At 43.9% G+C, this 25,734-nt stretch overlaps 1 protein-coding gene across 1 annotated transcript in view; it reads left to right on the forward strand.

Moving 5' to 3' along the window:
* nox5 (NADPH oxidase, EF-hand calcium binding domain 5) overlaps positions 1-25,734 on the forward strand; it is a 52,912-nt gene that overhangs the window by 12,584 nt on the left and 14,594 nt on the right. Inside the window, exons 7-14 of the mRNA XM_055660967.1 lie at positions 863-1,038; positions 4,681-4,863; positions 6,285-6,417; positions 11,044-11,186; positions 14,444-14,602; positions 18,132-18,176; positions 19,027-19,151; positions 21,063-21,147. Coding sequence (XP_055516942.1) covers positions 863-1,038; positions 4,681-4,863; positions 6,285-6,417; positions 11,044-11,186; positions 14,444-14,602; positions 18,132-18,176; positions 19,027-19,151; positions 21,063-21,147 — 1,049 coding nt within the window. The remainder of the gene's footprint in view (positions 1-862; positions 1,039-4,680; positions 4,864-6,284; positions 6,418-11,043; positions 11,187-14,443; positions 14,603-18,131; positions 18,177-19,026; positions 19,152-21,062; positions 21,148-25,734) is intronic.

A 25,734-nucleotide genomic window follows, 5' to 3' on the forward strand; every position in this document is an offset into this window, starting at 1 on the left:
CGAATATTGCTCGGACACCAAAACACCAAGCAATGGTTTGCAATCAGTAAGACATTTTTCAAGAACTCTAACCGGCCTGTCCCACTGTACGAGGTAATTCAAGAGTTCTCCCGAGTTCTCCCCCGATTCGAGCTCGTGTAATGTACGTAGCGGGTACGTAGGAGCTCGTGGATGTCCCGTAGCGGCTCGTACGAGTAACGGTAGGTACTCGGGAAATCCGGTAAACTCGTGACTTTTTTTCAACACTGTGAAAAATGTCTACGAGTAAAAAAATACTCGTGATGAAAAAAATTGTTACTTGTTACTTGTACGAGCTGCTACGCACCTGCTACATACATTACACAAGCTCGAATCAGGGGAGAACTCGGGAAAACTCTTGAATTACCTCGTACAGTGCGACAGGCCCTTACTCAACATCTCCTGTCCCACATTTGCTCTTTTCCTTTCCCTCTTAAATATGTAATTTCACCCTGTGGGGTGTGTACACATCATGATCCACGCAATGAATATTCAATCAATGAAAGACTTTTGAAAGGACGGTGCACTTGTAGCAATTTTCCTAGAGTGTTCACAATTAATTTCACATTTTTATCTCAAATTAATATCATAGAAGCAGGCCTTTGGTGTATAATCCCCATGCTTCACATGCAATCTTCTCCCAAGACTATTCAGCTCGCCCTGCTCTCTGCTCCTTAACCATGCCACAGGCATTGTATATAGTTGAAGAAGGGTCTCCCTCCGAAACGTCACCCATTCCTTCGCTCCAGAGATGCTGCCTGTCCCGCTGAGTTACTCCAGCTTTTTGTTTCTCTCCTTTGTATATCGTTGCATATTTATTGAGGCTTGCTTCATTTTTCTTCAGCGAAAATGACTCACACAGATGGAACCTACCAGCTGTGGGAGTATCTGTTTACCACAAGGCCTGGGATTGGATGGATATATGGATTGGCTTCCATCACTGGCATCATCTTGCAGTTCCTCATCGTTTTGATGTTAATCTGCTCAAGCACGTTCATTCGCAGGAGTGGACACTTTGAGGTACAAGAAAATGTTGGGACCTGACTGGTCAGGCAACAGAAAATGCCAGGCCAGAGAATTCCAACCTATGTGTAAATGAGTGTGGCATCACTGAATGACGCATTGATGTGTGCTTATCATTGTGCATTTGTGTGCAATCTGAGCAGGTGCTCGATTATCCAGATGCATCTCTTTAGACCTCTCCATATTTCCCCTGTGTTAATCTGCTCGTCTCTGTATTTTACCACCTGTTACTAAGAACCCAGAGGGATATATATGTAACAGCAATGACGAGGATGGAACTGAAAAGTAATTGATTGCATTGACTGATTCTCTACTTGTGATGTAAAATAGACAATGTGCTGGAGGAACTGAACGAGTCAGGCAGCATCTGCAAAGGGAAATGTACAGTTGACGTTTTGGGTTGAGACTCAAGACAAGTCAAGTCAAGTCAAGAGAGTTTATTGTCAAGTGTCCCAGATAGGATAATAAAATTCTTGCTTTGCATCAGCACAATGGAATATAGTAGGCATGAATACAGAACATATCATAGCAGTAAGTGCATACACCATTATATTAATATATACACACATCAATAAAGAAGCAGATAAAGTGCAAATAATCAGATAATGGTCTATTAGTGTTCAGAGATTTGTTTCAGTTGAGTTTAAAACCTCCTTCTTTCATCTCCGCAACATCACCAAACTCAGACCCTCTCTCACACCTCCCGCTGCTGAAAGACTCATCCATGCCTTCATCTCCTCCCGGCTGGACTATTGCAACTCACTTCTCCTTGGCATCAGCTCCACCTACATCAACCGACTCCAACTGGTCCAGAACGCAGCCGCCCGACTCATCACCCACACCAAATCCTGGCATCACATCACTCCAGTCCTCAAACAACTTCACTGGCTTCCCATCTCCCACCGGATCACCTACAAAATCCTTATCCTCACCTACAAAGCCCTCCACCATCTGGCCCCCCCATATCTCACTGACCTCCTCTTCCCCCTACCAACCCTCACGGTCCCTCAGATCCACATCAGCCGGTCTCCTCTCCATCCACAAGTCCAACCTCTGCAGTTTTGGGGACAGAACCTTCTCCAGGGCAGCTCACAGGCTCTGGAACTCCCTCCCCCAACTGATCTGCAATTCCGTGTCCCTCACCATCTTCCAGTCCCGCCTCAAGACCCATCTCTTCACTTCTGCCTATCCTTAGCCCCACGTCCCCCTCCCTTTTCATCTGTGCATTAATTGCCTCATATTGTGTTTTGAATTGAATTCTGTCTTTACTTTGTGTACTAGTCATGTCTCTACTATTTATTTCATTCCCCTTATATGTTTTTTCTCTACCTGCTAAATTTTTGTAAGGTGTCCTTGAGACTCTTGAAAGGCGCCCATAAATAAAAATTTATTATTATTATTATTATTAATAACCTGATGGCTGCGGAGAAGTAGCTTTCTGATCCTGGACGTTGCAGTCTTCAGGCTCCTGCACCTTCTACCTGAAGGTAGTGGGCAGATGAGTCTTTAGATTGAAGAAGAAGAGAGTCCGAAGAAGTGTCTCTACCCAAAAATGGCACCTATCTATTTCCCTCAAAAGATGTCGCCTGACCCACTGAGTTTCTCCAGTACTTTGTTTTTCACTCAAGGTTCCAGCATCGGCAGTCTCTTGTGTGTCCAGTGCACTTGTGATTGTTGGGTGAGTCTGACAATTCATGATTAGTCATGGTAACCACAGCTTGCAGATTTGATAGAATGGTGCAGGAATTCAGATAAGGAATAAAGGGCAGTGCGTGTGAATCGTTGAGTTAGACGGTTAAACTGTTGAGGTGTAATTGCTTCAAAACGGCAACACAAGACTGCCATGCCTTGTATCTTGCTCCAGATTCTATTTCTGCAACGTCTTGTGTTCCCCCATGTGCCTGTGTCAGGAACGGCATTTATCATAAAGCATGTGAACACTCACTTCTTCTCCAGAAAGGATGGAGGGTGTTCTTCAGGGCAAACAATATTGATTAAATTGAGGGAGAAGGTTAATGTAGCCCAGCTCAAAGACAAGTGCATGATGAAAGCAGGCTTACAAAATATGTTAGATGTGTACGGAATTTTAGAAAGCCTCCTGCTTCCAACCAAGCCAAAAGACATTGCATTTAATGAAGTAGCAGAGAGGGCGTAGAATCACTTTAGCCAAGCACCGTCAAGCACATAAGAAACAGTTAAACAAGTACTGGATAGAACCGTGTTTAAGAAGGAACTGCAGATGCTGGAAAATCGAAGGCACACAAAAATGCTGGAGAAACTCAGCGGGTGCAGCAGCATCTATGGTGCGAAGGAGATAGGCAACGTTTCAGGCCGAAACCCTTCTTCAGACTGGATAGATCCTGCAGGCTTGTAGGTTAATTGGCTTTGGTAAAGATTGTGAATTGTCCCCAGTATGTAGGATAGTGCTAGTGTACAGGGATCGCTGGTCGGTGCGAACTCGGTGGGCCGAAGGGCCTGTTTTCGCGGTGTATCTCTAAATTAAACTACCCACTAGTGGGATGGTACTTTGCTTCCTGCTCTGTTTGTTTAGTTGCAATTGTTGCTAGGAAACAAGCAGTGGCTTCTGGGAATATTGAAGCAACTTTCCAATGGTAAAACAATAATTTGATTGATGTTAAAATACGTAGACACTTAGCGTGTAGCTCCCAACAATAATAACACAATTGACAATAGCTGATCTGGCATTAAACCATACAGCAGGGTAGATAATTCAGAAAAATTGTGTCAAATGAATGCTATTGTCTGTGAGAGGTGCTGTTTGTGTTTTGCAGGTCATAAAATCCTGACATTATTACAATGTCAGCTGGCTGGCAGATGGAACAATGCAAGCTCTAAACGATTTTTGTACAGTCTGAGAGCATTGAACAGCAGACTCTTAATAATGTGACTACACACTGTAATTGGCAGTTTTGAATCAGTATAGACATCCTCTCCATGAGTACGGAATATAAGCAGTGGCTCTGCCTAGAGTGCCTTTACCTCTGAGTCAGATGGTCGTAAGGATTGAGACTAAAGGTTAAAAATTAAGGATGCTACTTTGGTGCGGTACTATATGTGATGTTGACTTTGAGATTACACTCGAAACCAAGGTCTCTTTAATATGTAAAAATAAAACAAAGTGCTGGAGTAACCTTGCACTGCAGGTCAGGCAGCTTCTGTGTAGGGCTTTGCCTGCCCACAGCCCTCTACAGATGCTGCCTGACCCACTGGGTTACTCCAGCATCTTGCGTTTTTCATTTGTAAACCCTTCCTTGTTTCACCTCTTTAATGGGACTAAAAGATCGATGGTGAAAAGATTCAGGGAAAGTATTCCCAGTGCCCTGCTGAATATTTATCTCTTAATTGTTTTTTCTAAATAAAACATATTATCTTGTCATTTTCACAATTATTAAATTGGCTACTCTGTTTCATATCATTAGCGGTGATTAAACTTGGGAATACTTAATGGGATAATGGGAATTCTCAAACGACGATGAAAGCCACTATTTAAGAACAGGATTTTATGTTTTAATCCTGTTAAGAGTCACAAAATTAATCGCAGACTGACATTGAATCGCCTCCAAATGTTTGATCCTATTGTTACTAAGGAATAACTGTTTGCTAACCTTTTCCTTCCAGCTCTTTTATTGGACTCATTTGTGCTATATTTGGGTCTGGGGTTTGTTAATTCTTCACTGCCCCAACTTCTGGAAGTGGTTCGTGGCCTCGGGATTCTTGTTTCTCATGGAAAAAATAGTCGGAATTACAGTATCGCGCATTGGTGGGACACAGGTCGTGGAAGTCAACTTGCTGCCATCTAAGGTGAGTAAAGGGCCTGTCCCACTGTACGAGGTAATTCAAGAGCTCTCCCGAGTTTAAAAAAAAAATCAAACTCGTGGTAAGCACGTAGAATGTACATAGCGGGTACGTCGGAGCTTGGGACGTCTCTTAGCAGCTTGTAACGCTAACGGCAGGTACTCGGGGAAACGCGGTAAGCTCGTGAAGACTCGTGAAGATTTTTCAACATGTTGAAAAATGTCCACGAGAGCTCTGAGTACCTACGAGTGGCTATTACCGTAATTCTTTGAGTTCCAATCAGGGGAAACTTGGGAGAACTCTTGAATTAGCTCGTACAGTGGGACGGGCCCTTAACTCTTCATGTTTCTCAATGGATATGGGATGGATGGGTAGACTGGATCATTATACAGAAAAAAATGAGATGGCGTGTGAGGTTAATGCTGCTTTGTGTATCTCATCACCTACACTTCAAAGGACAGTGCATTGTACAACTGGACGTAAACAAGAACTGTGAATGCTTGTTTACCAAGGAAAGAAACAAAATGCTGGAGTAACTCACCCTGGAGAACATGAATAGGTTACATTTCCTGTTGGAACCCTTCTTCACTCTGAAGAAGAGCCCCAACCTGAAACATCACCTCTCCGTGTTCTCCAGAGATGCTGCCTGATCTGCTGAGTTACTCCAGCAGTTTTGTGGCTTTCCATGGATGCTAACGTTTATTTGTTTCCAAAGATGCTTGAATAAATCAAAGAGGGAGAGTGTTTCAGCCAACATTAGGAGCAGACTGCCTGCCTTTTGGAAATTGAAGCTGAAATAATCGTTTCTGAAGGACCCACTTTCACCACCATTCTTCAGTGGATGGTTGGGTGTGAAATATGTAATCTGAGGGAAATTAAATGAAATTATTGATAAGATGTTCATCTGCTCGAGATTGACATCTTGTGGTTAGTCCTCAAGGGCATGTCCCACCTACGCGATATTTTTGGTGACTTGCCGGCACCCGTCATAGTCGCAGTAGTGACCAGAAAAAGGTACAACTCTTTGGGTGACTAATCACAACCATACAGGGGTCACGTGTCGACATGCCGCGGGGTGACGCCTTTATGGTCGTGAGTAGTCGCCCAAAGAGTCGTACCTTTTTCTGATCACCGCTGGATTTTCAACATGTTGAAAAATTTCGGAGACCTGCTGCGATTATGAAGGGTGCCAACAAGTCGCTTGTGGGACGGGCCCTTGAGATTTGGAGAAGGTTGACAGAGGTAATGCAGTAATACATAACATCACGGAGTTGTACAACACAGAAGTTGTACAACACAGTAGCAAAAAACAAATCCTTTCGCCCTGTGACCGATGGGAGTGTGACAAGTAGATATCAGAGATCAGACCCTTGTTTGTGACACTTTCATGGAAATGTCATTCTTAACATGCCCTTCTTAATATTCAGGTCACCCATCTTGTTATCAAGAGGTCGGCTTTCTTCCACTACAAGCCAGGAGACTATGTATATCTCAACATCCCAGAGATTGCCAAATATGAGTGGCATCCATTTACGATCAGCAGTGCTCCAGAACAGCAAGGTATGGAGTTCCAACAGAGGTATCTCGGACTCAAAACATTGACTGTTCCTAATTCAATTGATGCTGCCTCACCTGCTGAGTTTTTGCAGCATGTGTTGATTTTCTTGCGATGAGGTGCAAATATGCTGCGCCTCCTTCATATTTTGGAAGCAGATAAAGTAAATTGGAATAGATTAATGAGCAAAGGAGGTATTTTCAAGGTTATGCACTCCAAAGTTTCTTATCGCAAGTTTCATGCAAGAGTTTTCTAGACGCATGATTAAAAGAAAAACGCGATGCCAAATTGAATTTTTACCCAAAGGATTAAAAACTGCAATAATTTGCCTGGAAGAGCCAATGAAACAGGTGCATGGGTATTTGGATGTATCTTTAGTAAAAGGGAAAGACGATGTGATGAAAGAGGAATGTTTTCCTGGTGCCTTTTAAGGGCCTGTCCCACTTGGGCGTCATTTGCGCCTCACGCAGGTGGTGCGAGAGGATTTTGAGAATCCCAAAATCCTGGGGCGCCGTGCGCTATCGCGCATCACTGCCTGCCCCACCACGGCTCACCACGCGCCATGCGTGCGTAATGCACGCCATGCGTCATGACACATAAATGATGTCACGTAAATGACACGCAAATAACGCCCGTGGGACAGGCCCTTTAGTCTGAAGTAAATCGTATGCTAATTACCTTTCTATTTGGTTCTCAGCCTATTGAAAACTATGAGTGGCACATACATCATTGAGGCACCGGGCCTTGATTATCCAGTTAGATCTGCATTTGGTCTCTCAAACCTGAAGTGGTGAACATAGGAAGCTCTGTAACTCTGACCTTAAACACTTGAACTGGGCTGAGCTATGAACATTACTTTCACAGCAACTACTGTGACAACTATTTCCTTGTCTGCTTTCACTTTATCTTGTAAGCCCTGAAATCCTGGAGCAACTCAGCAGGTTTAGTTTAGTTTAGTTTAGAGATACAGTGGGGAAACAGGCCCCTCGGCCCACTGAGTCTGCATCGACCAGCGATCCCCGCACATTAACACTATCCTACACACACTAGGGACAATTTATATTTATACCAAGCCAATTAACCTACAAACCTGTATGTCTTTGGAGTGTGGGAGGAAACTGAAGATCTTGGAGAAAATCCATGCAGGTCATGGGGAGAACTCTGTACAGACAAGCACTCTTATTCAGGATCAAACCTGGGTCTGGCGCAGTAAGGCAGCAACTCTACCGCTGCACCACTGTGCCGCCCAGCACAGGTCACACAGCATCCGTAGTGTGAAATGGACAGACAACATTTTGGGTCGGGATCCTTTTTCAGACTGATCCCAACCCAAAACACTATTTGTCCATTTCCTTCACAGGTACTCCCTGGCCTGCTAAGTTCCTCCAGCACTTTTTTTGTTGTTCAAGATTTCAGCATCAGAAGTATCTAGTGTTTCCAGCCTCTGAATCTTTCTCCTTCGACACACAACACCAAAGAGAAAATTATTCCCGTGAGTTAGATGTTTCGTTGGAACAGTCACATCATTGTTTTGCATCCTGGCTCCACCCTAGTGGCCAATGTAACATTGGGCAATATTCATGATGATAATTCATTTGTTTTCCTCTGACTTATTCCTGGGTATTGTGGTCAATTTTCTACCATTGCAACTGACCTCAAATAATGTAAAACAAAAGATGGTGGCACCATCGAGTGTGGCCTCCTCGCCTGCAGATGTTTGTCCTTTCATCCTTTTTAAAAATGTTTTAGTCCGTCAAAAAGTTTTGTTTTAGTGGTCTTTTAGTCTTTTTATGTGAAAGATGGGGGGGGGGGAGGGGGGGAAGGGGGAAACTGTTTTTCACAGCCGTTACCTGGTCGAGGATGCGTCTTTCCTCTGAGACGCATCTTCGCCCCCTCCTCGCGTCCTACCACCTGGATTGGCGCGGCTTTTCCTGCCGGAGACCGGCCAGAGCTTCAGCTTCAGCAGCGGCGGCGCAGCACTGAAGTACCATCGCGGAGCGGGCGATGCCTTACTAGGGTCGCCGTGTTGGAAGCTCCGGAGTGCTGGGACTGCCGACTCTAACATCGTGGAGCTGTGGTCTGCGGAGCTTCCAGCCGCGGGCGGCGCTGACTTTAACATCGCGGAGGCCTGGGATCTTTCGCCAAGGTCGCCAGTGTTGGAGCTCGGCCTGTGAACTTCAGGAGTCGCCGTCTCCGGTAGGAAGCGGCCGATTTGAAAACTCCAAGCCGCTGAGAGTGTTCTTCCGATGCTGGAGTATCATCATCTGGCGAGAGGGCCTGAAACATCGGGTCGCCGTTGCGGCGACTGCGGAGGCCTCAATAGGCCCCAACCACGGGTGAACAAGAGAAAGAGGACTGAACTTTGTTGCCTTCCCTCACAGTGGGAAACGTTGTTTCCGGTGTGGGGGGATGGTTTTTATGTTTAATGTTAAATACTATAGTGTTGTGTTTATCTTATTTGTGTGGCTGCATGGTAACTCAAATTTCACTGCACCAATTGGTGTATGTGACAATAAATGTCCTTTGTCCTTAAAAGCTGGAGTAACTCAGCAGGCCAGGCAGCATCTTTGGAGAGAAGGAATGAGTGACGTTTCGGGTCAACATGGTTCAGACAACATGGGAAGGGCGTTATTAAGCTGGAAACAGTGCAAAGAGGATTTACGAGGATGTTGTCAGCACTTGAGGGCCTAAATTATAGGGAGATGTGGACAGGCTAGGACTTTGTTCCTTGGAGCATAGGAGGCTGATCTTACAGAGATCACGAGGGAAATACAGTAGATAGGGTGAAAACACTGTCTTTTACACAGAGTAGGAGAATCAAGAACCAGAGGACATAGATTTACGTGAGACGGGAAAGATTTAATGGGAACCTGAGAGGCAACTTTTTCACACAGTGATTGATGGATATATGGAATTAATTGCCATGAGCGAGTTGAAGCAGGCACTATAACAACATTTAAACGACATTTGGAGAGATACGTGGATAGGAAAGATGGGAGGGATATGGTCCAAATGCAGGCAGGTGGGACTAGCATGGGTTGGGAATCAGGGTCAGCATTGGCAAGTTGGGCTGAAGGAGCTGTTTCTGTGTTGAATGATTTGAGCAGCATGTGCAGAGATTGAAACCTGTAACGCTTCAGGTTGATAACCTTCAATCAGAATGGAAAAAAGTCTGATGAAAGGACATCAATCTGAATCTTTTACTTGTTATTTCTCTCTTCACATGCTCTGTGAGAACCTCCAGCAATTTCTGTTTTCTTTAATGCATTAGAATTGACATTGGATCGCGTTGGTCTGTTTGGCTCGGGTCTTTCCTGTGGGCATGTGTGCGGATTTGCTACAATAACCTATTCTCCTTCTGATGAGCAATCACAATACTGCAGGTGTACTCTCAACATCTTCTCACCTTTTGAGCGCGTACTGTGGACTGTAATTGCCTTATTGGCAGTAGTAAATGAAAGCAAATCTGTCAGCCAGGATATTTTAGCCAAGCATTTGATCTTTACGTATTTATCAGCAGGTAGAGTAGACAGCAAAATCCCGCCATTCTCTAACACAGAACCTGGCCACAAAACGTTTGCAACTTGGATAAGATCAAGCAGGTTAGAGGGATCCTCGATGCTTCTCAGCAGTGTGGATGGGGAATTATTCAATGATTCAATTATATTATAGTTTCACATGTACCTACGTCAGTGAAATGATTTTTAAGAAGGAACTCCAGATGCTGGAAAATCGAAGGTACACAAAAATGTCTACCTTCAGTGAAATGATTTGTTTTGTATACAACCTGGTAAAATCTTACAGTAGATCTGTACGAAGGGGGGGCACAGTGGTGCAACAGTAGAGGTTTTGCCTGACAGCACCAGAGACCTGGGTTCAATCCTGACTATGGCTGCTTGTCTGTATGGAGTTTGTAGGTTCTCACCATGACCTGTGTGGGTTTTCCCCGAGATCTCTGGTTTCCTCCCACACCCCAAAGACATGCAGGTTTGTCGGTTAATAGGCTAGGTATAAATGTAAATTGTGTGTGTACATAGAAACATAGAAAATAGATGCTGCAGTAGGCCATTCGGCCCTTCGTGCCAGCACCGATATTCAATATGATCATGGCTGATCATTCAAAATCAGTACCCCGTTCTGGCATTTTCCCCATATCCCTTGGTTCCCTTGCCCCAAGAGCTAAATCTAACTCTCTGTTGAATACTGCTAATGTGCGGGATTGCTGGTTGGTGGGTCGAAGGGTCTGGTGAGCCAAAGGGCTTGTTTCCGTGCTGTATCTCTAAACTAAACTAAACTAAACTATGGCTGCTTGTTTGTACCAGGACAGTACACAAGAGTCGCCATGTGTCTGGTGCTGACAAAGTTCATTGAACGTTTGGTAATCTATAATAAGATTGAAAATAATATAGAGATGAAAATGTGAGCCATTCCACTGCCTGATTCCTGAGTGTCTGAGGGAAGGCGTGGATGATCCACAGAAGGTTGTGTGGGTGATGGTGTGCCAAGCTTGCTTCAAACCATGCGCAATGAGCAGCACCTAGTGGCAGATTGTGTCTATCCATTGAATCTGAGCTGTTGCTGGATTGAAGAGCACTGGTAACTTTGATGTTTGCGGTTGCTTTCATCCACAGACACTATCTGGCTTCACATCAGGTCCCTTGGCCAGTGGACCAACCAACTGTACGAGTACTTCCGTCTACCTGGGCAACCGGGCAACGAGCCAAAGAGGCTGACGAGAAACCTGCGGAACAAAAAGCACCAGAAATGTGCACAGGTCTGCCCTCCCCTTCGTGCTGTTTCCCAGTTCCTCGCCAAAGCAAAATTAGTCCTTTGCACACAGATCTATACTGTTGCCAATTTTCCAACTTTTTTACGATTGAAGTAATTGATTCCTATTTTAGTTCCTACTTGGTCGCCGTTGTGCTAAGATTTATCTCTGACAACCATATTGTTACTTTTCCTTTGCAAACAATCTGGTAATGGCAGTAGCAATGTCACTGTTAGCAGCAACACTATGATTAACTGCTAACAATGTGGGGATCCAGCTGAAATGTGCTTGTGTAATCAAACCTAATCCAATAGACCAACACAATAGACAATAGACAATAGGTGCAGGAGTAGGCCATTCGGCCCTTTGAGCCAGCACCACCATTCAATGTGATCATGGCTGATCATCCCCAATCAGTACCCCGTTCCTGCCTTTTCCCCATATTCCTTGACTCCGCTATTTTTAAGAGCCCTATCCAGCTCTCTCTTGAAAGCATCCAGAGAACCTGCCTCCACCGCCCTCTGAGGCGGAGAATTCCACAGACTCACAAAAAGTGTTTCCTCTTCTCCGAAAACTCCCCCCCCCAAGATGCCCTGTCGCCAACTACATTCTAACATTCCACCTACCTTGTACCCAATCACTTTTTTCTCCAGTTTCCTTTTACTTTACTAAGCTCTGCTATATTTCCCATTCCAATGGTTTAGTTTGGTTTTGTATTATTGTCATGTGCTCCAAGATACAATGAAAAACTTTGTTTCATATGCTATGGGGCAAATCATACACACATGTATATAAGGTGATGCAGAGAAAATAAACAGTACAGGATATAGTGTTACAGCTACATAGAAATGCAGCTGTAAAATGTGCAAGGGCCGCCACAAAGTAGATTGGAAGATCAGGAATTCATCCATGACATGGGGGAGGTCCGTTCAAGACTCCAATAACAACATGGAAGAAATTGTTGGTAATCTGGTGGTATGGGGAGGCAGCTTTACGTGGACTTGTCTGCATTCACATTTCTCCTCATTTTCTTGCAGTTTGGGGCAGAACAGTTGCCATACCAGGCTATAATGCATCTTAATAAGATGCTTTCTATAGTCCTTCTGTAGAAATCAGAAAGAGTCATTAGATACATGCCAAATTTGAGGCAGTAGAGGCATTGGAGCACCTTCTTGTGGTCAATGCGGATGGACCTGGAACAATTGTTGACAATATTGACCTAGAAACTTGCCTGCATCATAAGAAGATAAGAAAATAGGAGTAGGCTACTCTGCCTCTCAAACTTGCCGCACCTTTCTACATGATCATGGCTGATCTGCCCCAAACCTCAATTCCTCTTCTGTGCCACTTCTTCATAGCCCTCAATTCACTGATTTTACAAACATTTTTTGTAACTTCCTCTTTAACTTCCACAGTTCTCTGGGGTAGAGAATTCCAGAGATTCGCCACCATCTGTACAATGTCCAGACTGTGTCCATTTCTGTTTGAGGGTCATGGTCTTTAAGAAACATTGGCAATGTTTGGCCCTGAACTGATAGGTTGCATTTTTTTCTCCGTCCATGAATGTTGAGTGAGATTGGCCAGCAGCATCTTTCAAATGAGTTGGTCCTCTTCCTCGTGTAGAAGGGAACTGCAGATGCCGATATATACCGAAGTGCTGGAGTAGCTCAGCGGGACAGGCATTATCTCTGGAGATAAAGGGTGGATGACGCTTCGGGTCGGGACTCAACCAGGAGACTGAAGAAGGGTCCTGACCTGAAACATCACCCATCCTTTTTCTCCAGAGATGCTGCCTGACCTGTTGTGTTACCCCAGAACTTTGAGTCTATCTTTGGTCCTCATCCTCCATCGTTATTTCATATTATGCAACGATCACCATCCAGACAATGCCAGTGAAAAATAATGTTCTTTTAGGGGCTGTCCGACTTGGGCGACCTAATTGACAAGTTTGATAGGATAGTTTGAAAAAATGTCATTTTGAAGACCTCCTTCGACTATGTTGAAGACTAGCTTCGACTAGCTTCGGGAAAATTGGACACCAAATAGTGGAGAGTGAAGACGACCTCCTCCGATCTCCTTCGACCTCCCTTCAACTATGATGAAGACTATCTACGACTACCTTTGACTCCCTTCGACTACCCTCGATCACCTACGACCAACATGCCGACCTACTACGACTAAACCTACGAGTAAAAAAAGTATCGATTTTTTTCCATGGCGACCTTTTTTTATTCGCGGGCATTTTTCAACATGTTGAAAAATACGCCGCGAACTAGCCGAGGCCTCGAGTACACGGGGACTACTCTCGAGCATGAAGGAGAGTTACAAAGATCTCCGACGACCTCGTGTCGACTATGCTGCGAGTATGAGTCGAGGGCAAACTCGCCAGAACTCGCGGATTAGGTCACCCAAGTGGGACAGCCCCTTTCTGTCACACCCACAGCTACCAGTTTTCAGCATTGCTGCTCCTATTCCAATGCATATTATGCCTGTCTGAAATAGCCTTGCACCCCCCAAGAGGAGACATTGACTAACTAATTAGAACATCACTATGTTCCCTGTTCCTCTACCTCCTGCAAGATCCCTTCCATTCAATCCAGGCCAGATATTTGACCAATTCTTGGGAAAAATTAAAAAAAAATCTCAGACCGATGGACAATTAATTACAATACCTGTGCTATTAACCCTTATTGAGCTTGGATGAAGCACTATTATTTAATCACACGATGTTTTGCATCTTCTGCTTATATACTTCTGGTCAGCTTTCACATATCAGTTGTGGGCAAAGATCTTTGGTTGTGGGAGTCCACCATCTGGAGAGCCTGAGATATATCCAGGAGAACGTCAGGCGATGTTAAGTTTGCACATATTACTGCTCCCTGTGTGTTCCTAGGCAACAGCATATTGAGAAATTCAGATGACACTGATAAATTACTTGAGCCTTAGCCTCTGGGGAATAGAACTTAACAATGGGCAATAGTATAAAATGGCTGGGAGTGAGGGAGCTGTCTACTTTCAATGGATTGTAATGGAAATAAACATCAAGAGAGTCCTAACACCCACTTTAGGCTATTGTGATGTCAAAATCTATCTACAGTATACTTTGTGGCATCATGTCAGCATGTGCCTGCTACAATATATGTTACTCCACCAGCATGCTAGCCTGTATCTAGTCCACGCTTAGTTCACTGCCATCATTGCAGTCAATGCTCACTCCTTCCTACAGTATTTGGTGTGATCCATTTATGCTTTACTGTCTTCAGGAACACACGATCAACTCAGCTGGCTTTCACGATTCAGTCGCAACCAACAAGGATGATAAAGTGGAGCTGACGTCTTATAAACAGTGCAGGCGATGTCATAGTGAATCTTTGGAAATCTCCGTCAAGGTGGAGGGCGCCGATGGACCTCAGCCCAGGGAGGTATGAAGCAGATGAGGAGAATGTGTTGCAATAGAGAACAATGTGTTGATGGGATGGGAAGAGTAAGTTGCAAAGGCACTATGCAGCTATTGGGATGAGTCTAGTTTAGTTTAGATACAGCACGGGAACAGGCCCTTCGACCCACCGAGTCCGCGCTGACCAGCGACCCCCACACATTGCCACTATCCTACCCACACTGGGGACAATTTACACATACAGCAAGCCAATTAATCTACATACCTGTACGTCTTTGGAGTGTGGGAGGAAACTGAAGATCTCCGAGAAAACCCACGCAGTCACGTGGAGAACATACAAACTGCGTACATACAGCACCCGTGGTCGGGATCGAACCCGTGTCTACGGCGCTGCAGGCACTGTAAGGCAGCAACTCTACCGCTGCGCCACCGTGCCGGAAAGAACAAGTTATTAGCAAGACAGAGAATCATTCGTCTGTTTTCCACAACTATAAAGTACGTCACTGTATCCCTGTAGATGAATCATTAATATAAAAGTAAAAGGCCCCAATAAGTTCAACTCTGTGGAGCCTCGAACACTTGTTTAGCACCCTGGGTGTATCTAATATCTCAAGGAGAGCATTTTCTATGTGTAATGTTGATTCTGTTGCTATCGTGAAGCACTACAATCATCTTTAAGTAATCAATTTTAAACTTAACAAAATAAAGAAAAAAGCGATTCAAGTTTCTAATATATTCAAAAACAGATTCAAACAATAATCGTGGTAACCAATCTGTGGACAGCAAGATCCCACAAATATCTGTAAGATCTGGTTTCATTGTCATGATTGACCAGGCCAACTAGCCTAGCTTCTTTAATAATGCCATGAGATCTTTTATATCCTCCTGAGAGAGCACTCCCAAAAGTGCAGCATTCCCTCAGTACAGGGGCATCAGCCCAAAATGTGACTTGGTGTCACAGCCTCTGAGCAATAGATGTTCTCTGCTGTTACACCAGATTCTGAGCTTTTTGCCATTGAGGAAACAGAGAAACATTGAAAATAGGAGTGGGCGGTCCAAACATCTTCTTCCCGTTATTTGGCTGTTGTTTGAAGAAGGGTCTCGACCCGAAACGCCACCCGTTCCTTCTCTCCAGACATGCCGCCTGTCCCGCTGAGTTTTTTATGTCTCTCTTTTGTTTTTTTGGCTCTTTGTTTCCTATCTGCCCACTGGTTCCGTGTCGATGTCAGTACATTACATTCAATCACATGTGTTTTAACTCTTGCCTGCTAGTCAATTAAAAAACGTATTCAAAAGAAAGCACCCGAACAGTGCAGCAAATCCCTCAGTGCAGTGGTGGAGCACCAGCCACAAATGTTGTGCTCTGAGGTGGAACTTCAATACAAAGCCTTTTGTACCACAGTTGTTTGGCAGCTGTGAGTAAATACCAGACTCTGTTGCTATTATTTCTGCAACTAATGTTTTCTAGGCTTTTCAGCTGACTGCAGGTTTACTTATTAATTAGTAATTCTGAGTCAGGAGGTTCGTGGGCTCAAATCCCACTCCAGAGATTGGAATGCAAAAATCCTGACTGCTTCTCCTTTGCTGGCTGAGCCTATTGTTAAACTCAAGGTCACTGAAGCACTGCAGATCTCTTTTAAGTATCTTAAAATGAAAAGAGAAAATCAACCACAGACGTCTGAACTGGCTGAAATTCTGGAAATATATATGTCGGTCCATATTAATATTTGCAAGATGAGGATATGTTAACGGTCAGAGTGAGACCCACACCAACACACTTTCATGTCTTTATTTTTTTGCTGTTTTCAAATGGTACAAAAACAAAAATAATGAATTAACCAAGAAATGCCCAAAGCAGTTGTCCATCAAAGAAATTAGAAGTTTTCCTGCCATGTTCTTTAGTTCTGCAGTATAGCAACTTTATCTCCAGCTGTACACTGCTCTTGCCTGTATTGCCAGGAGGACCTGCTTTCATGTCATCATTTTAAGTACCATTCTTTCCTCGCTTGTATTTTAATGTAATTTCCTCCCCATTAGTTCTGCTAACGTTAGTTATGTGCCATCCTATTCTGAGCCTGACATGCTGAAGTTGTCCACAAGGTGGCAGACAAAACCAGCCTTGGGCGCCTGCCGTCCCTTTCAAGATGTCCCAACGCACGTTGTATCAATGAAAGGCTTTTGAGCTGAAGGCACGGCGTAATATTGGTGAATGAGCAGCTAATTGTGAACAGTAAAACAGTATTGTGTTGATGATTGGATAGTGTTTTGTGGCAGAAGGATAAATGTTGGCCAGATCACCAAGATAACCTGGAATGGTGTCCAAGGTTCATCGAAGGTTCATCCAAGGTTCATCCAAGGTTCATCGAAGCTTCTCAGTTTCTCTGAACATTATAAGCATGTAAAGTGAAAGGAAATCATGTGGATTGCTAGATGGTGGAAGGCAGGAATGTGGCTATTTGGAGGTGCCAACCCACAATCCCAACAACTAAATGGATATCTATCACCCAAGAGCAAACACAAGAAAATGCATAGATTGGAAGCTTGGACTGTGCAGGATTAGTGTGGTTGAGTTAATGCAGTAATATAGAGTGCTGGCGAGACCATCCCTGGAATATTGTGTACAGGTCTGCTCTTCCAACTAAACCACAATCTCAGATTAAGAGCTCAGCTTTTCCAAATTGAGATGGGAAGAGAATTTCTTCAGCCAGAGGACAATGAATTTTGATGTAAGTCTCCATGTAAGAAGTTTGTGGGACCTCAGTTGCAGAATTTATTCAAGACAGAAGTCAGTAGATTTTTGGACAGCTGGGAAAATGATGGCTAGTCAAGTATCTGAATAGCCTACTTTAGTTGAGAGCACCAGTATGGAAACAGGCCCTTCAATCCACAGTCCATGCTGACAATCAATCACCCATTCACACTAGTTCTACACTATCCCATTTTCTCATCCACTCCTTGCACACTAGCGGCAATTTTACAGAGGCCAATTAACATAGAGACCTGCACGACTTTGGGATGTGGGAGGAAACCGGAGCACCCATAGGAAACCCACGTGGTCACAAGGAAAACATGCAGACTCCACACAGACAGCACCCGATTTCAGGATCGAACATGGTATAACGCACAAACACAGTAGCTCTGTGAGGCAGCAGCTCTACCAGCTGCACCACTGTGCTGCATGTTTTATGTTTCTTATGTTCTCCCAGCTGAAGCCATTGCATCAACAGATGAGGAATGCACACACATTACATAATGACACTTTGTCCCTGTTCTGTCATTGTTGATGGAAGTGCACATGAAGAGATGAAGATATTGGCCTTCGTTCCAATACAATTCAGGGTCAGTGATAAAACATGCACAGTCCCTTGAAGTGCAGGAAGCCAATGGCCCTCCATAGCTGTTCCAAATTGAGATGAGAAGAGATTTCTCCATTAACCTCAAGAGTGAATACATATAGGAAGAAGGGAAGACATTTATGGAGGGAAAAGAAGAATTGTTGAATCTGTAGAATCCTGTAATTTTATCTCTTCAGTAACGAAAACCTTGTTTTTAAGGTGTCCACAAAATTGGGTGAGAATCATCAGTACTGCAACATTAAGGTAAAAATCAGTTTCTCACATAAAAAAAAAGTAATCTCTGGCATATTAGCACATCAAGGGGTCCAAATTACTTTAAGCTAGTGTCACTGTTACCATGTATAGAAACACGCAGTACGTTTCTACACAACAAGATCAAACAGGGTGCTATTTACAATCAAGCTATATTTTGACAATGTCAAATTATATTTTATTCCCTTCCCTCCTGCAACAACACAAAACGTCCTTAGTTCAATGTATTACGTTGTTAAAAGATGTAGAATTGGCGAGGTTTTAGACAATGAAGAGTTAATACCACTCCTGGGCAAAGCAGTTTCGGGCACTGGGTTAAATTGACTTTGGAGGAAGTGCAATATAGATTTACTAGACTGCAGCATGAACCCTTAAGGTAAAATTTCAAGTCTAGTTAACAAAGGTTATAGGTGTATTACCTGATCTTGAGAGTGATCTCAGGAATGAAATTAAGAAACACTTTCACAAAGCACCTGGCGTTCTTTTTAAGAGACAGACAATTGTAAATTGAAAGTCAAATTTAAACCTATTATTCATCCTTTATTAGAACTGCATTATAGGCATTATAGGATTTGGGATTGTGGAGTTAGGTCACAGATCACACTGAATGATGGGATAGGATTTAGGGGCTAGGTCACCCTGTTTCATTTCCATCTTCCTAGTTTTTTAAATGTTTTTCAAACTCCGACACATATTCAACGAGATAAATTAAAAAGGAACATTTATGTCGGACAAATAACTTGACCATTCAGTGTTTCTTTTTAAGAGGATCGGTGCAATTTTAGCAAATGTTTTCATCTGTAAAGGTGTTCCATAATGAATGTTCTGTGCTCCTTGCCAGTGCTACATTGATGGCCCTTATGGGACTCCAACCAGGACAATCTTTACCTCAGAGCATGCAGTGCTGATTGGAGCTGGAATAGGTATCACCCCATTTGCCTCTATTTTACAAAGCATTATGTACAGGTCAGTTCATATCACAAGCAGCGGTATTAATAGTAATTACTTCACTCTGTTCTGTGTCTGTTTGTACCAGGCTTGGTTCACCTATTTTAGCAAACCATTATCAAAATCAAACACTTCACAGGTGAAAGGCCTGGAATAGGGAGAGTTTAGGACCAGAAGGCACAGCCTCAGAACAAAAGGACATACCTTTAGAAAGGTGATGAGATGGAATTTCTTTAGTCAGAAGGTGATGAATCTGTGGAATTCACTGCCACAGACAGCTGTGGAGGTCGTCATTGTGTATTTATATGGCACAGATTGACATATTCTTGATCAGGGGGTTATGGAGAGAAGGCAGGAGAATGGGGGTGAGAGAGAAAGATAGATAAGCCATGATTGAACAGGGGAGTAGACTTCTGTGAGAGTTCCCATAAGCAGCAATGGAACAATGGCCAGGTAATCAGTGTAGTGGCAATTTAAAACCAAATGGCCACTACAATCAGCTAGCCCTACGCAAACTGGAGGATAAATACAGGGAGAGGGAAGGAATCCCTTCTTCCTTTTCATGTGGTGCAATGGGATTGATTTATAACCATCTCTGTCGCTTGGTTGAAGCTCTCATCTGGAAATTGTCAACTGATGTCCAGCAGAAATCAGAGCAGGGCCACCATTACTCTGCCCCAACAAGCATTCCTCAGCTTCACCTCTCAGAATATTTCCCACCGTGTTGTGATGTGATGTAACACACCTTCCGGATCTGAATTAACATCCCCAAGGAGATTATAATGAGCATGGGAACATTAAATGTATCTATCTTTATGAGTTGAAGAGTTTTATGCACTATTAAACATAGAAACATAGAAATTAGGTGCAGGAGTAGGCCATTCGGCCCTTCGAGCCTGCACCGCCATTCAATATGATCATGGCTGATCATCCATCTCAGTATCCCGTACCTGCCTTCTCTCCATACCCTCTGATCCCCTTGGCCACAAGGGCCACATCTAACTCCCTCTTAAATATAGCCAATGAACTGGCCTCAACTACCCTCTGTGGCAGAGAGTTCCAGAGATTCACCACTCTCTGTGTGAAAAAAGTTCTCCTCGTCTCGGTTTTAAAGGATTTCCCCCTTATCCTTAAGATATCCTATTGCTGTCTATTATGTTCAATCTTGTCCCGGGGAGATATTTGTCTTTGGTCACCAGGACTAAGCATAAAGTACAATATTGACTTTAAATATTGAATTCTCCATATTTGGTTCGAATGATGTCAGTGGGATTGAATGCATAAAGCATGCGCAATGAGGGAACAATATACATCAATGCATTTAGTAGTGGCAGAGAAGGGTGAATATATCCCCCAAAAGTCTTATCACATCACCAGGTTAGAAACGGTGATGTTTGATGGTACTGTACGTTGAAATATTAGCTATAGAACACAGAGGATTCCACCCATTCAATTAATTTGAAAATTATGTGAATTTTGCCAAATTCTTTGTGTCACGTAGAGACACAAGAAACTGCAGAAGCTTGCATCTTGTGCAAAACACAAAGTGCTGGAGGAACTCTGTGGGTCAGACAGCATTTGTGGAGGGAATGGACAAACAACGGTTCGGCTTGGGGCCCTTCTTCCATCTCGACAGACGGTGTTTTGAGTTGGGATGCTTCCTCAGACTCCTGAAAAAAGAGTCTCAACCCGAACCATAGTCTGTCCATTCCCTCCACAAATGGTGCCTGACCCGCTGAGTTCCTCCAGCACTTTGTGTTCTGTGTGACGTGAAGCTTTTTACTGAGAGAATTGAATCTGAAGATTCACCCTAAGGAAAGTTTTCATTGAGTTTTCCTTTCACTAGATATTGTTGTGAATGCCTTGAATGTTTCCTCTTATAAAAATGATCTCCTCAAATCGGTAATAGGCGCCTCTTATGTATTTCAGGTATCGCATGAGCAAACAGAATTGTCCCAATTGTAACTACTCCTGGTGTGAAAACGTCAAGGATAATGAGATGAGTCTGAAAAAGGTAACTGGACTCACAAGAGGTAGTTGCCCTGAGTTGCCAAACATCTCGAGTTGGCTTGGGATCACTGGAGGTTAAGTGTGGTCTTCTTCAGTTCTATATCACCTCTAGGACTTTGCTGTGAGCAGCCGGCAGCATGGTGGTGCAGTGATAGAGCTGCTGCCTTACAGCGCCAGAGAGTCACGTTCGATCCTGACTGTGGGCTGCAGCCAGTATGGAGTTTGTACATTCTCCCCGTGACCGCGTGGGTTTTTGACCGGCTTCCCCCCACACTCCGAAGACGTACAGTTTTGTAGGTTAATTGGCTTCAGTAAAGATTGTAAATTGTCCCCAATGTGTAGCATAGTGCTAGTGTACTGGAATCACTGGTTAGCGTGGACTCGGTGGGCAGAAGGGGCCAGATTTCGCGCTGTATTCTTGGGATAAAAATCACAGGAGAAAAAAAAAGTTTTAATGAGGGCAAGGTAATAGATATGACTTATGTAGAGTTTAGCAATGGCCTTTGACAATGTCCCACCGACCAATCTGGTTTAAAAGATTAGGGCCCATGGAATTCCGGGCAAGTTGGCAAACTGGATCCAATATTGGCTTGCCAAGAGGTGGTAGAGGGTGGTGGTAGAGAATTATTTTTGTGATGGGCCTCCAGCCTCCAGTCTAGAAGCATTGGCACTGAGCCACTTGCTGCTTGTAATGTATTGGATGTGGGAGGTGTGATCACAGAGTTCGCAGATGACATGACGATTGTCGGAATTGCTGATAATGGGGATGAGTCTTTGGCTGCAGGAAGATATTGATTAGCTGGTGAAATGGGTTAATCAATGGCGGATGGCATTTACTCCAGACAAACGCAAGATGAGGGGGTGTACGCATGAGGCCGGGACATACACCATGAATGGCCAGGTCCTGGGAGTATTGAAGAACAGAGGGATCTTGGAGAACAAGCATGTGGATGCTTGAATATGGCAACGCAGGTGGATAACATGGCTAGGGTGGCATGGGGACAGTGGCAAAGGTTCATTAGTTGGGGCATTGAATACAGTTGCAGGGAGATGCTCCATCTTTATAAAATCCTGGTCAGAATTCAGTTGGAGCCCTGCATGGAGTTCAAGTCACCACAAGAGAGGAAGGATTGGATCGTACTGGAGAAGATGCAGAGAAGGTTCATCAGAATGTTTCTTTGGATGGAGAGGGTGCAGTATGAGGAGGGACTGGAGGAGCTGGGTCTGTTGTCTCTGGAGGAGAGGAGGTTTAGAAGTGACACGAGGAGCATCAATAGGGTAGCCTGGAGGAAATTTTCCCCCATCTCAGGGTTAGGTAAAACTAGAGGATATAGATTCAGGGTAAGGGAGGAGGAGATTCAGAGGGGATATGAGGGACAACTTCTTCACCCAGGGGCTGTGTTGCGGTATCAGATTAACCTACTCACCTGCACGGCTTTGGGATGTGACAGCAGATTGGAGCACCCGGAGGAAACTCAGGCGGTCCAAAGGAGAGTATGCAAACTCCACACAGAAAGCACCGGAGGTCAGGATCGAACTTGGGTCCCTGGGTCTACCAGCTGCTCCACTGTGCACACACTTGTGTCCTGGCCACCTTAGGGTTAATATCGAAATGAACCTGTCAGCCCCTGGCAGTTAAATGTGTCCATTTAATGTCTCTCAAATGTTGACATGTGATCGGAATGGGCAATCGGAGGTGAATATCCTTCTCTAACCTCAACCTTTCACATTCTGGTCGGCTTATTGAAACTAGGGATGAAATTGAGGCCACAACTGTTTTCTTTTATTTCTGCGTAGCTTTAATTGTGCGTTTTAATGAGATAACCACCTTGCAGCTGTCTGCAGCTTACACGCTTACCCAGTGGGCATCTGAACTCCAGCTGGGTCTGAGATGCTCATTGCATGAACTTTACTGCACACCATGCAGTTAGGGTGGCACCAGCCCATTGAAACACGGCACTGCCACAGAACAACCGCTACCTATTCAATTAATAGGCTGGGCCCGCCTCGCTTTGTGTGAGGCATTAATAGGCTTTGTGAAATCACTAATTGAGTTGGCACCAGCCTCTGGGAGAATTGTGAAGAATACAACTATATGCCTGTCAACGGCCTTGACTGTCAATGTGAGTGGAACAGAACCCGCTTCACGGCGAGCCAATACCATTCAAAAGCATCTCACAAACGGCAATCAATTAATTAATGAATGTTATGGAATACGAATGGATGTTTTCTGAAAGCAACAGACTTTGGTGGAGATCAGCAGGGAGCAGGAAAATGATTAGGAGATGGTGATTTAAGTGAAGAATTCCAGCTATGTCAGAAACCATAAGAAATAAACATCTGTGGTTCATATTTCAAATAACAAAAGCATTTTCTCCCTCCTGTGCCCTTGAAATGTTGTAGATTGGTCACATTCTGGATATTTTCAAAGAGCTAAATGTGAAGTGCTAACAGGCTGATTATTGAAAAAGAAAGGCTCCATTGTCACTCCTCATTTCTGCCATCATCCACACTCACCCACAGCCCAGCCCCCAACTCTGCTCCTGAAATCTACACACATAGATCCATGTGCATTGTTAGCAGGGATAATTAAAGAATTTACAGTTCACCCATGTTTTTGCTCCAACCTTTCTTCATCTCGTACAGACCATGTTTCTCTCTTTCCCTTCTTCCACATGTGTTTATCCTGCTCCCACTGAAACGCATCTCTTGTCTCGAGTAGGGGAATCGAAAACCAGAGGAGATAGGTTTAAGGTGAGGGAGAGGGATACTTTTTTACAAGTGACAGTGAGATGCTTTATTTTGCATAACTAGGCATACAAAGAATCGCCACATAGAGAGGACCCCCACCACCCCCTCTAATTCTCGATGGAACCACTCTGAGTCCCCCTTTGTCCTCAGTTCATTTGCTCATGTGTCAGACGATGTATAGCTCGCTGTTGGCTTCAGTCATCGTCCAACATGTTGGCAGAATTGGTCGCCCGAGTGCATCGTGTCACCGTTTCTGGGGGGTGACCACGAGGAGGCTTCTGTCATGATCCCCTTGTCCTCTCCAACCTGGGGCAATAGATTTAATAAGAACCTGACCACCAAGGTTCGGCTAAAAACCTTTTTAGTTTTTGTCCTTCAATTGTTCACAGCAATTTCTGCAACTTGCCTCAAAAATTAATATTATTAAAATGTCCTTTTGTTTTGGTTTATTATTGTCATGTATACTGAGGCACATTATGCATGCTATCCAATCCAATCAGATAACACTTTACATATATCCAATCAAGCCAAACTCAAGTCCAATAGATAGAGCAAAGGGAAAGATGCAGAGTGCAGAATATAGTTAACTACTAAAAATGGTGCTGGATTTACAGGTATAAAAGAGATTTAATTGTGTTGGGTAATTGTATTGGATGATAGTAGATCCTCCACTGGGACCAGCATGCAAAGTGTCGCCACACTCTGGCACCACCTTGTATGAGTTTTATTTGTGACGTTCTCATATTATCGGGTCCTGTTTCTAGTCTCGGTTGTAAGTGGAACCATTTCCCTTGAATGTCACATTATCAAATCCCATTCATAATTTGAAAGACTTGTATAGTCTCAGTCTCAGTTCAACCCTTTCTATCTGGTGTGAACCCAGAGCTCTGATCTCGTTCTGGTAAATCATTTTGATATATTTTTCCCTGTGAATAGAATCATAGAATTGTTACAGCCCATTGAGTCCCTGCAGGATGTTTGTAGGGTAAATCAGGCTGACCTTTTGCTATGCTCTTCCCCTGTGGCTCTGCAGATATTCTTTCATAAGGTTTAACTAAAGTTCTATACGAGTTTAACATCTCAGATTTCGATTCTGTCTCTCTTAAAGTGAACCGCACTCTTTGTTTACATTGTGGCCTTAACAGTGCTGTTATTTATAGTGTTTTGTGCCCCCAGTTTAACTTGTTCTATCGTCTCTAAACAATTATATTTCATGATGTGTGGAGTGGAGTGACCTAGCCCTCTTTCTCTTGCATATAGCTGCCATGGAATTGATGGACTGATTGGCCTTCTGTGTTGTAACCTTGTGGAGACTCTGTGAGGATGTAGCGTTATTTTGGACTTTAGAGATACAACGCAGAAACAGGCCCTTCGGCCCACCTAGTCCGTGCCTACCAGTGATCACCCCGTACAGTAGCACAATCCTACACCCTAGGAACAATTTAGATTTGCAGAAGCCAATTAACCTGCAAACCTGTACGTCTTTGGAATGTGGGAGGAAATTGGAGCACCCGGAGAAAACCCTCCCATTCACAGGGAGAAGGTACAAACTCCGTACAGACAGTGCCCGTTGTGAAGATCGAACGCGGGTCTCTGGCGCTGTAAGGTAGCAACCCGACTACTGCGCCACTGGGGCACCAAAATTTTATTTAATTACACATCATCTGCATAAATTTCATTGATATATTTCGAATTTTGTCTGAGTTCTCACCACTAACTCTCAGAGTTCACCACTTTTGGTAATCACTTCCTTTTAGTTTTTTGTCCTTCAATGGTACACAGCAATTTATGCAAGGGCAGGGCGCAGCAATTGGTTCATCATTTAACTGAAAAACGCTGA

This window comes from Leucoraja erinacea, chromosome 33, assembly GCF_028641065.1.
Source record: "Leucoraja erinacea ecotype New England chromosome 33, Leri_hhj_1, whole genome shotgun sequence".
NCBI classification, from domain to species: domain Eukaryota; kingdom Metazoa; phylum Chordata; class Chondrichthyes; order Rajiformes; family Rajidae; genus Leucoraja; species Leucoraja erinaceus.